This window comes from Phyllopteryx taeniolatus, chromosome 8, assembly GCF_024500385.1.
Source record: "Phyllopteryx taeniolatus isolate TA_2022b chromosome 8, UOR_Ptae_1.2, whole genome shotgun sequence".
In the NCBI taxonomy this organism is placed as follows: Eukaryota; Metazoa; Chordata; class Actinopteri; order Syngnathiformes; family Syngnathidae; genus Phyllopteryx; species Phyllopteryx taeniolatus.
This window is the reverse complement of record NC_084509.1, coordinates 16,897,421-16,910,224: the sequence shown is the minus strand read 5'-3', so window position 1 is coordinate 16,910,224 and position 12,804 is coordinate 16,897,421. Positions and strand designations below refer to the sequence as shown.

The following is a 12,804-nucleotide window of genomic DNA, read 5'->3' as shown; positions in this document are numbered from 1 at the left end:
AACATTCCGATCAAAATTGCTGCCAAACAACCAGAAAGTAGCCTGCTCGCCAACAAAGATGCAACTTGATAAAGTGAGGAAGTTTAGTTAAAAAACAAATTCAGTTCAAATTCGTCTTTGTCAGCCTCTGTGAACCTGGAGGTAGTCTGTAGCTAACAACCAAAGATGGAACTCTTTATGTCTAAAAAGTTATGTTGAAATGTTCATTAATACAACACAACCCATTGGACTGATAGTTTGTGAACCAAACTAAGACTTGACCACAAAATACAAAGGATAGAGAAATACTTATAGTAGAATATATATTCATTCATTCAGCTTCCGTTCCGCTTAGCCTCACTAGGGTCGTGGGTGTGGAAAATATTAGAAAAAACAATATTTGGCAGAAATACAAAAAGGACAATTGAAAAATACAAAAACAGTGGAAGAATTAATACAAAAATACAAACAGAAAAATGGAAAAAAATAAATGGACAAATACAATATTGGATAACAAATAGGAAAAATGAATTCACAAATACTGGAAAAGATTTTCAATTAGAAAAAAAAATTGACAAAACTACAAGTTTCAAGTTGGATGTTTTTATTTTGTTCACAAAACACAGGGCAAGAAAGAAGCTACATCGTTGTGCTATCGATGAGTTTCATACAACCCACTAAAAACCATTACATAAACCAGACGAGGATACATGTAACATATTCAACTTCGTTATTCGCACGGCGTCCACTCGTATCCTTCTGTTTACAGTTCGTGATATATGACAAGGAAGTATGCTAACCGTAAGGCACCAAGCAGGAGAACATCTATAAAAACACACAATCCTCATCAAAACTACATTGTTGTGCGTCAGTATAAAGCAGGCGTTCTCAAACCGTCTGGGTCTAGTGACCACGTACTGGGGATATAATTTTCCAAGGAGCCCTTTATAATCCTAACATAACTACAACAAAATGTGGTTGGCCTAAAAGCATAGTTGCTTCAGCCATATTTGAATGGTTAAAAGGGGGGAAAAAAAGAAGAATAATTCAACCTGTGCCGATTACCTTGTTTTTTGACAACCACATTGGTATTATTTGATATTGTGACAGCAAGTTAAAAATAACATGAGATTAGGCTAGTGACGTGTACCCCTAAATGACATAAGAATTAAGAAGTCTCCTATTTTACGGTGGCCTTGAGTGCCCTGAAAGGCACCTACTAATAAAAGGAATTATTTGAGTGGAAAAAAAGTTGTTACAATAACAAAGTCATACTTAAAAAAAGAAATTTTATTTTACAAGAACAAAGGCATTTTTTTTGTCGGTATAAAAAGTCACAAGTTTTATTCTTTCAAGATATTCGTAATTTTGTGCTACTTGACTCAGTTTGACGAAGAGTCATTTTAACAAGTAAATTTTGAAGAAAAGAAAAAGTTTTTGGTTTGACATTTTACGACTTGTTCTGGAAAAGACGCATTTATTTAAAAACAAAAAAGGCCATTTGTTCTTGAAAAAAGACGATTCATGTAACAAAACACCTTTTGTTAAACGTTTTTCATACAGGGAGGTCAGAGTTATGCAGTGACATGTCATTATCATAGCAGAGCTTTGACTTGGCCTAAAGCCAAGTTAGGGAGGAGAAACTGGTTTAAGTTACCCATATAAGTCTTATATCATATAGACCCTTTCCAAACAGAAATCTGAATATTATGGAAAAGTTTATTTCCATAATTCCATTCAAAAAGTTAAACTTTCATAGATTCGGGGCCCACAATTTCAAGTATTTATTTATTTCTACATAATTTGGGTTTACAGCTCATAAAACCCACGAAATCAGGAATTAAAAAAATTAGAATACTGTGAAGAAATCACCATTTACTCCTGTTTTTGTAGGGGGGGAAAAAGAAATCAGTGTCACATTAAATCAATCAAAATATGGTACTTTCAAAACAATATGTTAATCTTATTTAATACTTAATACTTGGTTGGGAATCCCTTTGCTTTAATCACTGCCTGGATGCACCGTGGCATTGAGGCAATCAGCCTGTGGCATTGCCTGGGAGTTATGGAAGCCCAGATTTCCTTGATGCTTGCTGTCAGTTCTTTGTTTTTGGGTCTGGTGGCCCCTCATTTTCCTCTTGACAATACCCCATAGATTCTCAATGGGGTTTAGATCTGGCCAGTCAAGCACTGTGATGGCATGGGCATCAAAGCAGGTTTTGGTGCTTCTGGCGGTATGAGCAGGAAGATGAAATCTGCATCTCCATACAGATCCTCAGCAGAAGGAATCATGAAGTCCTCGAAAACATTCTGGGCCTGGTTGTTCAAAACTCGGTTATTTTAACCACCCCTAACCACCGGTTAAATTCTTAACCAACCGTTAGCTAACCGACTGTTAAATATGCGTTGTTCAAAACATGGTTAGTCACGTCGTTGGTTAACGCCACCGTCAAAGTTAACCGTGTGGTTGACGTCACTGGTCAGCGCCAATATTTTTCACACAAGTCTTCATTTTTTTGACTTCCGGTTTAGCGAAGAAACTGTCTTGAGCAGACCAGGGCCATTTCACACACATATTGGTGAACTTTCCTCTAAGATTAAACAACCATAACCTTATTGTTTTGTACACTGTAACATAGTCTACAGGAACAGTTATGGCATGTCTAGCGTGATAATAGGTATCATATTGAAATGAAATTCACTGAATGTATTATTAATGTTCCAAAGATGTACAGCTCTCTGTTTTGTACTTAAGATTGAATACAGAGAAGGGGCATCACCTACAATTGTTTTTATTTATAGCTAATTCATTGATTTTATGTTTCATATCAAGCAATAACTCTCATACCCCATGTTTAATTTTGATAAGGATGGTTTTGGGAAGAAAAAAAAAAAGAACTCATCATTTTTATACTGAATGCCAGTTGAGGTTTCATTGTACTTATATTTTTAAATATAATAATATCTGCAGACTTTTACATAATTTATATAAAATGCATCATCATTGCCATGTCTCTTTCAACGAACTTTAATTGGTATTCAATGATCCAGTGAACAGAAAATTACAGCAGATATTTTGCAGGTGCTTCACATGGATGTAATATGATTCTGTCAATATCTCTTACCGAAAAACTGACTTCATTGTGGGACAATTCTTAATAAATTCATGAGCTAATTCTTTTGTCTTGTTGCATTTATTTTAACCTATATTATTATATCTAATTGAATCTAATTTTAGACTTAATTTTATTCAAGTTACTGTGGAAAAGGAAATTTTACGGGTGCTTCATACAGACGCAATGTTTATCCATTTCCAATATTTGTTTCTGACTTCACTATGTAAGATCGTTCAAATGTCCAAATAGATCACAGTCATGTCTTATTTATTGAATAAATCTATGAAATATGTTCTTTTCCTAACTTTTTACGTCCCATGTCTGGATATTTCACACCCATGACTGGATATTTCACACTGGAGCTCAAGCAGCTTGGGTTCTGTTCTTCACCCGTCTTCCTCCAGACCCTTGGAGCTTGATTTACGAATGAATGACACACTTTACTTTCATTGGAAAAGAAGACCTTGGACCACCGGCCAACAATTCAGTCCTTCTTCTCCTTGGCCTAGTTGAGACGCTCAGGCTCACAAGTTCTTGACCCAAGGAACCCGACAGTTGTAGCCCATCTCCCGGATGCGTCTGAATGTGGTGGTTTTTGAAGCTGTGACTCATTCCACTCTTTCTGGATCTCTGCTAGATTCTTGAATGTTCTCTGGTTGATAATACGCTGAAGCCCACGGTCATGTCTCTTGTTGGTGCATCTTCACCCGCCACATTTTGTCCTTCCACTAGACTTTCCATTGATCTGCTTGATATGCACTATGTGAACAGCCAGCCTCCCAAGCTATGAACTTTTGTGGCTGACCTATCATTAATGATGGTCTTCTGGCCAGTTGTCAAGTCTACAGTCTTCCCCATATTGAACCAAATTGAAGCAATTGAATAATACCTGCAGAAACCTGTGCAGGTGCTTTGAGTTTAGTAGAGGATTAGTGTGTGACACTCGGTTTAAAACATTTATGGCCTGCAAAATTTGGGCTGATTTCTTCACAGTGTACACATTTTTTTTATTCCAGATTTTGTGGGTTTTATGAGCTGGACTCCCAAATTATGTGAAAATAAATACCGTAATTTCTCGTGTATAATGCGCACCCCCCACCCCCCAATTGTCAAAAGTCAATAGTGTGCATTATACATAGGTATAGGGGCAAATGGAAAAATCATTCACATTTTATAAATGTATGCCGCCATCTAGTGGTTATGAAAAAGCTGTACACTTTCATTCCAAAATGACACCGCCACCTAGTGGTTATAAAAAAAGGTGTCGCCTACACTTTCATTCCAATATGACACGGGTACGTATGACTGCATATATGTACAGTTCTGCTCATAAATGTACATACCCTGGCAGAATTTGTGAAAATTTTATTTTATTTTTTAAAATATGACTGATGACTGAACAACAACCATCATTAATTTATTTATGGTTATTTTTGTTGAATGATAATGCTTTTCTGAAATGCTTGACTGTTTAATTTGAATCCCATTAAATTAAAAATTAAATGTGTTTCGCCTGGTCCTTCGTTTCTTTCAAGAATTGTACTATCTTACAAATTCTGCCGGGGTAATCGAACATATGAGCACAACTTTGTTTTTTAATTTACTAAATAAACGTAGGGCTGTGAATTTCAAAAGAAGAGCAAGTAAATTAAAAAAAGGATTACGGGTTCAAATAAAGTGCTTAACTACAGAATCATTCTTTGAAAAAAACTAAGAAAATTCGGATAATACTTCGTTTTAATCATATGGGTAGAAGCAAAATCGTGCATTGTAAAAATGCATTATAGATGGGTAGAAGGGTTTTCCAGGAGTTTGAGGTCAACTTTGGGGGTGCGTATTATACATGGGTGCGCATTATACATGAGAAATTAAGGTACTTAAAATTGTTTAAATTGTGGGACCTGAATCTATAAAAGTTTAACTTTTTGAATTGAATTCGTGAAATAAATACATTTTTCCATCATAGGCAAATTTTGGGGAAAGTGTCTGTAGTTGCCTAAGTCAAACTTGAACAGTTTCGGGAAAACAAGAAAAAACATTGACCAAATGAACAGCCCATTTGCTCTACAAAGAATAAAAACATTTTTCGCAAGCACAATGTTGTTTTTATTGATACAGTAACTTATTAATGACTTAGGCAACGTATGCTATCAGGCTACTGATATTTAGGAATTCACTTTTTTTTGAAAGGTTATGAAAACTGATTACAATTTTTTTTGCAGATCCCCAAGCTACGGGTCATATACTCCGGATTCCCCAGTTTGAGAACTCCTGGTATAAATGATTTAGTGAGAGTCTTTGTCGTAGAGGTCCAAGGGGTAGTGCTCCTTGTATTGTTGCACGTGCCTGAAGAGCGACTCACGCTGCTTGTTGAGGGCGGGCGTCATCTCCTCGTAGACGTCGGTGAACAGCAGCTCCGGGTTGGGTTTTAGGCGCTTCTCGGCCCGTTCGAAGACCTCCATGACGGTCTTGCGTGACTGCTTGCGCCAGGCGCGCTCATCGTCCTCGCTCCACCAGCCCCGTGACGCCATGTAGTGGCGTAGGCGCGAGATAGGGTGGTCCTGCTTGTCCCAGTAGTTGACTTCGTCCACCGAGCGGTACGCTGAGCTGTCGTCGCTGGTACTGTGGTGGCCGATCCTGTACAAAAAAAAATCAGAAACATATTAACATGACGTATAGACCAGTGTTTCCCAACCTTTAGTGAGCCAAGGTGCGTAATTTGACTTATGATTGGCCCGACTTATGAGTTTTTTGAAATACCAGCTGTTGCTCTGCCATTTTTTTGTCTTGAGTTGCAAGCAAAAATTTGAGTGACGAGTCCTAGACGGTAGCAGCAGTTTGTCAGATAGTGAACACAAAATAAGCTTCAGGCTGTTAATTGCCACTCCCAGTTGTAGTTGACTGTCAAACTAAACATTGAACAAAGAGGATTACACGTCAATTTAAAACAACCACACAATTTTGCCTTCCACTAGTTTAATGCTCACACACGATGCAAAACACTGTAGCATCGTGTGTAGCATCAAACTAGCATTGATGTTGAGCATTTAAGCAATGAATATCCATCCATTTTCTGTAGCGCTTATCCTCACTAGGGTCGCGGGCGTGCTGGAGCCTATCTCAGCTCACTTCGAGCGAGAGGCGGTGTACACCATTAACTGGACGCCAGCCAATCGCAGGGCAAACAACCATTCAAACTCACATTCACACCTAGGGGCAATTTAGAGTCTTCAATCAACCTACCACGCATGTTTTGGGGATGTGGGAGGAAACCGGAGTACCCGGATAAAACCCACGCAGGCACAGGGAGAACATGCAAACTCAACACAGGCGAGGCCGGATTTGAACCCAGGTCCTCAGAACTGTGAGGCAGATGTGCTAACCAGTCAGCTACCATGCTGCCTAAACAACGAATATTTGAACACAAACAATAGCACAACAATGTAGACAGACATATAACAATAGTCAATGGCATATATAAATGACTAATATTACTGCAGCTTACTGAGCAGTTGTGACCGTCTTCTTTGTGTGTAGCTGTATGTCTGTATTATACTGGGCCCCTAGTGGCCAAGGCACCCACACAAGGAGCCGCAACAACCTTTTATCCCTGACGCGTCTGTGACCTAACCTAACCCTAACCTGCTCGACATTGAAAATTCCAAGTTTTGGGGGAAAAAGTGCAAAAGCACTTCTTCACAGGACATTTTCTAACCCTTTCATAGTCAAAATAAGCAAAAATGTCCAGGCAGACATTTTGAGGCTTAGGTGTTAAAGGGTTTAATCATGATTTCAAAACTGTTTGTCTTTACCTTCTATTTTTTTAATGAAGTACATTTCTCTGATTAAAAGACACATCCATAGCTTTTCCATTCATGTCGATGGGGAAAGATGATTTGAGATACCAGTTTTTTTGCGTCACGAGCTTGGTGAGTCTACAAATATTTGACAAAAACATGCACAAAGATTAGGACAAAAAAGTGAGGAAAAAAATAAATGCTGCCTTGCCCGAACTTATTTCTAGTATTTGGGGCAATTGTACGGCCATATGACCCCTTCCACTCACTCACCTATACGTCATGGCCTCAATGAGGAAGGGCTGGTTCTCGGCGACGGCTCTGCGCCGAGCCTCCTTGGTGACGTTGTACACGGCGAAGACGTCGTTGCCATCCACGCGGATGGATAGCATGCCATAGCCGGGACCGCGAGCAGCTGTTAACCATTACGCAGTATGAGTGTTATTACTATTATGATTACTATTAATAGTAGTGGCAACAGTATTCAGTGAGGGGCTTGCTGTCATCCATCCACATTTGCATCCATCTATCAATTTATTTTCCTACTGTATCAATCCGTCTATACATGCGCCTATCAATCAACCTATCTATCCATACTGTACATCTATCATCTAACTCTTTTCATCATCAATCCACCCATTTATCCATCTAGTCTCTCGCTCTACCTATCATCTACCCATCCACCTATCTTTCCATCTACATTTGCCTATGTCTATCTACCCATCTGTCTACTTTATCTACCATTTATCAATCTACTCTATATATTTATCTAAGCATCCATCAATCTACTGGATCCATCTATCTAATATGTTAAAAAGGGTGGAACACGGAAAAACAAAACCACACGAGCAGTTTTTTTTTTTTTTTTTTTACCGATGCCGTCGCCCCTGTACTGCTCGTTGGTTGGGGTGGAGATGGCGTATCCGTTGTTGCGGCAAAAGAAGATGAGCGGGCATTCCAATGTGGCCGAGAAGTTAAAGCCGGCGTGGGCGTCGCCCTCGCTGGCCGCTCCCTCACCAAAGTAACAAATCACAGCTCGGTTGATGTTCTCCCGCTTGATGGCGTACGCTGCTCCCACCGCTGGATGACAGGAAATAGGACGTTACACACTGTACACCAGAGGTGAGGGACTCCAGTCACGACTTGATTGGAGTCAGACTTAAGTCACCAATTTTTGGACTTGGGTCTTGTCGGCTAAAACTTTTAATTGCTAACTCTGCCCCAATTTGTGTGATGGCAAACTCACCTTGTGGGATCTGCGTGGCCAGCGGTGATGAGATGGTGACAAAGTTGAGGTCCCGTGAACCGTAGTGGACGGGCATCTGACGCCCTTTGCCCAGGTCGTCGGTGTTAGCATAGCATTGAGCCATGAAGGAGTCCAGGGGGAAGCCACGATACATCAGCACACCTGCGGACGGGGGCACACAAGCTCTATGGTCATGAAAGTTAGAAGTTAGGTTTTCAAGTTTCAAACAAGGGCTAGGGTTTCAGGGCAGGGTTAGGGTTTCAAATTAGGTTTTTAAGCCTGGGTTAAGGTTTCAACTATTGATTTCAAACCAGGGTTAGGATAAGACATCACAATCCTTATACATGCTATTTATGACTATGTCCACACCTACAAACCCCAATTCCAATGAAGTTGGGACCTTATGTATAATGTAAATAAAAACAGAATACAATGATTTACAAATCCCTTTCAACCTATAGTCAATGTAATACACTACAAAGACAATATATTTAATGTTCAAACTGATAAACTTTTTTTTCTGCAACACGTACCCAAAAAGCTGCATCCTGTGTGGACATGTACTGTTTTATGTATATGTCTCTAAACATGTATTAATTGGCCTGTTATTTTCTTGTTCAAAGTACTTTCTGCAAAAACACGGTTCCAGCCAGACCTATGTGACAAGTGTATTGTTTCACCAAATCACTTATTTCGATGTTTTGCGACTGCTTAAAATGATACGTTAGCAATTAGCATGGCTCAGACATCGTCTTCGCCTATCCACTCCTCATCCTCCCTTCGTGACACTAATAAGAAGCATGGTAAGAAGTGTAGCTTATTCGCTACCATGGAGACGATGATCAGTGACTTACAGTACAATGCATTGTCACCAGACGCAAAGAGAACTTTCGCCTCCGCGGCTTGGCAACCGGGGGGCATAATAAAATAGCGTGCACCAAGCAGCTGTTCAAAGTGGACGCGACGGTAATGTCCAATAACTGGAGCAATCAGGGTTGCGATCGTAACGAGACAACGTTCAGTGATTTTCATAACAAAATACGGACATTCCCTAACATTTGGCAGCTGTGGGCATTCAATGTTGGTTTTCGGACTTGCCCCTTAAGTGTAGAGATTTCTCCAGATTCTCTGAATCTTTTGATGACATTATGGACCGTAGATGATGAAATCCCTTAATTCCTTGCAATAGTACATTAAGAAACATTTTTCTTAAACTGTTTGCTCACACAGTTGTCCACAAAGTGGTGAACCTCGCCCTATGCTTGCTTGTGAACAACTGAGCCTTTCAGGAATGCTCCTTTTATACCCAATCATGACACTTACCTGTTTCGAATCAACCCGTTTACCAGTGGAATGTTCCAAGCAAGTGTTTTTTAGCATTTCTCAACTTCCCCAGTCTCTTGTTGTCCCTGTCCCAGCTTTTTTGGGAATGCGTTGCAGGTATCAAATTCAAAATGAGAGAATATTTGCATACAAACAAACTGTATCAGTTTAAACATTAAATATATTGTCGTTGTAGTGTATTCAATTGAATCTAAGTTGAGAAGGATTTGCAAATCATTCTAGTCTGTTTTTATTTACATTTTACACAACATCCAAATTTCATTTGAATTGAGGTTTGTACAAATATTTTTAATAAAATGCTGAGGAGTTATATTTGGAATAAATACACTAAGACCCACCAGCTTCTCTGTATTGGCCGAAGACCATGTCGTTTGGCTCAAGAGCGGCAGCGCTGCCGATGTGTGTGCCTTCCTCGCCGTAGTTGGTCATGTAGAAAGAAATCCTCCCCTGTGATTGGAAACAAATCAACACCATTCATATTTGCCCAACGTTTAAAAACAGGAAACGAGTGCCGGACAGAAAGTACCTGTCTCTGGGATTCATAAAGAATGCGGTCCATTGTGTTCAGCAGGGTCATCTTTTGATAAAAGTTCAGAACTGTGTCTTTGGGGAGCTGAAGAAAACACAATTTTTTGTTTTAGGAGGCAATTTGTCGGTAACAGAGTAATCCACCAAAGTCGCTGCTTAAGGCCCTCGTGACCAATAGGGGGCCCCCCAAGCACAATTTCAGTTGACCCCCGCATATTCACAGTTTGGCATTTGCGAATTTAATTTTTTTTGGAACCTATCTTTATCCAGAGAAAAACTCACCTGTTGCTGATTTTCTGTAACGTGGCAAAAAAAAGTCAGAAAATTATTTATATAGGGCTGAACTGGAGTGAGTCACAAGGAAGAGTCATGCCATATCACCTGTGACAAAACTTCTTTCAACTCTGCATTCCCTCAAGGGGAACTTAAAATATCAATATTATTGTCAGAAATAGAGGGCCCTCCAAATCACATTTTGCTTTTCGTGGGCCGGCTCAGGACAATAAGGTGGATGGGCTCTACCTGAGGGTCTTGAGAAGGGTTGATGATGTTGCCCTGGCGGTCCATCACCCGGTACACCGGGATGCCCGAGATGACATTGGGCTCGATGAACTCCAGCTGGTCCACAAACTCCGCAGAGGCACCAGGAAACTGAGGCTTCTCCAGCGTTGAGTCAAATGGCTGCTGTCTATGCATTGCCTAGAAAGGTCGAGTCAGGGCATTATTAATTACATCCAGCCGTACCTTGACTTACAAGTGCCCCGACTTTTGAGTTTTTTTAGTTACAAGCTGTCGCTCGTCTATTGTTTTGTTTTTGTTTTTTTAATTTGTGTTGCAAGACAAAATTCAATTAACAAGCAAACTTTAGATACCCCATAGCTGACATGGAGGCGAACCGCCTAGCTTCCTGGCGCCGGGCTCTTGGACAAGGCCTCTTTAAAAGATACACAGGCCAGGTGCACAGTTGTTTTGACTTGCACCTTGTCCCACTTAATGTGCAGTAATTATGCTTTATGAAATCAAGTTATTCCTCTCCATTGTTTTATTATGTTTTTTTTTAGAGGTGCAAACAATCGATTAATTGACAACGAATCGATTATTAAACTAATCAATAAAAATTTTTGATGATGGAAATTAACTTAAAATTGTCCAAATCCTCAGAATTTCAGCCTTTCAACAGTAAATATTAATAATTATATTTATTATACTAATTGAGTAGTAAATAATAATAATTAAATGTATTGTAGTGAGGCTATGCAGTACGGAAAATGGATGGATGGATAACAATAAAGCAGACAGATTATGTTTGTGTTTCATCATAAAAGACATTTGCAAACATCTTTTACTTTTGAAAAAAATTATCAACATTTTTGCATATTTTCTGAGATGTTACGGACCAAACCAGTAACTGCATCATGATTAATTTGTGTTTGTGCCTTTTCTGCACTGTCAATTTGAAATAATGACCTGTTTTTTTAAATAAAGGAATGGAAATATTTTTTTTAAAAATCCTTTTCATTGATGAATCGAAAAAATAATCATCAGATCAGTCAATTATTAAAATAATTGTCAGTTGCAATACCATGCTATTTTTCTTTATTAAAAACAGAACAAAAAATGTGAACAGATTAATGGAATTCAATTCATTTCAATGAGAAATGTTTTGATGTAAGAGTATATTGAGTTACAAGCTTGGTCACATAACAAATCATACTCGTAAATCAAGATACCACTGTACTGGCTACATGATTGATGATTGAACCATTGCAATCTGTTTGAAGACAGGGTTGGAAACCTGTTTTAGGATTATAACAAGCGTTTCAAGTTGGGTTTCAAGCCAATATTAGTGTTTCAAACTGTGGTATCAAGCCAGGGTTTAGTTTCAAACATGGGTTAAGGTTTCAAGCTATTTTTTAGCTATATACAGTGGTGCCTAATATATGTTTTTGTGTAAAGCTAAAGATGTATTATTATTATTATACCACGTTTGTTGCTGTGACGACATTTCCGGACGCTCCCACTGCTCGTCCAATCACAAGCGACATTGTCGTATTGTATTATGTTTGCAGTGTAAAAGCCATATGTTTTGCTGCTAGACCACACAAAGACTTACTTGTTTGGCGTGTGTTGGTCGTCAAAGTGGGTTATAAAGTATCGCGAGACTTGAAAACGCTGCTATTCACGAAGGCTCATTGAAACGAGGCAAAAATAAGTCAAACCACCTCATTGTTTTCTTTTTAAACCATACACCTGCTCACATTATGAAATGGGAAATGACGCGTTTTAGTGGTCCAAATTGCCCTTCCGGGTGTCCCGGCTCACGTCATATTTTTGGGGGGCATTTACGCTAACGCGACCTTCGTTGCTAAGCGAAGCGATGCCACAAAATGGAAACATGATTCGTTTACTTACATTGAGTCGAAAGGCTCTGTGTTGAGGGAGCCTCGACGCATTCAGTGCCGCCGCTCCACAAGCAGCGTGGAAACACGTCCTAAACATTTTGCTCGCAGGGCTAACGCTGCTAACAATAGCCGCCATTGGCACCGTCCGCGCACACAGTTAGAACTTAGAAGCAATACGTTCAGTGGTCATGGGCAGTTGCACGTCCTTGAGAAATAATGGTAGTCACCCGATCGCGACACTGGATTTGTCACTTTCAAACGCGCAACTGCACACAGTCCGGGCGAGAGGGGGGGAAAAAAAGCTACACACACCGCTTCGAGACCACAACGGAAAACAAAGAAGGCTTCAAAATAAGACATTTTGTTTTCTGTCATTTTTCTTTTGTTTTCGT

The 12,804-nt window shown here is 39.5% G+C and overlaps 1 protein-coding gene across 3 annotated transcripts; it reads right to left on the bottom strand.

Moving 5' to 3' along the window:
- Positions 1-566: 566 nt before the first annotated feature.
- On the bottom strand, positions 567-12,720 carry bckdha (branched chain keto acid dehydrogenase E1 subunit alpha). 3 transcript variants are annotated; one of them, XM_061781770.1, is made up of 9 exons: positions 12,423-12,720; positions 10,533-10,709; positions 10,009-10,095; positions 9,821-9,929; positions 8,139-8,300; positions 7,766-7,972; positions 7,166-7,307; positions 6,908-7,030; positions 5,596-5,732 (listed from the first exon to the last, which is right to left on the bottom strand). In XM_061781770.1, the coding sequence occupies exons 1-8, from the start codon at positions 12,546-12,548 to the stop codon at positions 6,919-6,921; spliced, it is 1,122 nt and encodes a 373-aa protein (XP_061637754.1). In that variant the 5' UTR covers positions 12,549-12,720; the 3' UTR covers positions 5,596-5,732; positions 6,908-6,918. The 3 variants fall into 3 exon arrangements, with proteins under 3 accessions (XP_061637752.1, XP_061637753.1, XP_061637754.1); XM_061781768.1 differs by lacking the exon at positions 6,908-7,030 and having other exon boundaries at positions 567-5,732; positions 12,423-12,718; XM_061781769.1 differs by lacking the exons at positions 6,908-7,030; positions 12,423-12,720 and adding an exon at positions 12,124-12,245 and having other exon boundaries at positions 567-5,732.
- Between the last annotated feature and the right edge of the window lie 84 nt (positions 12,721-12,804).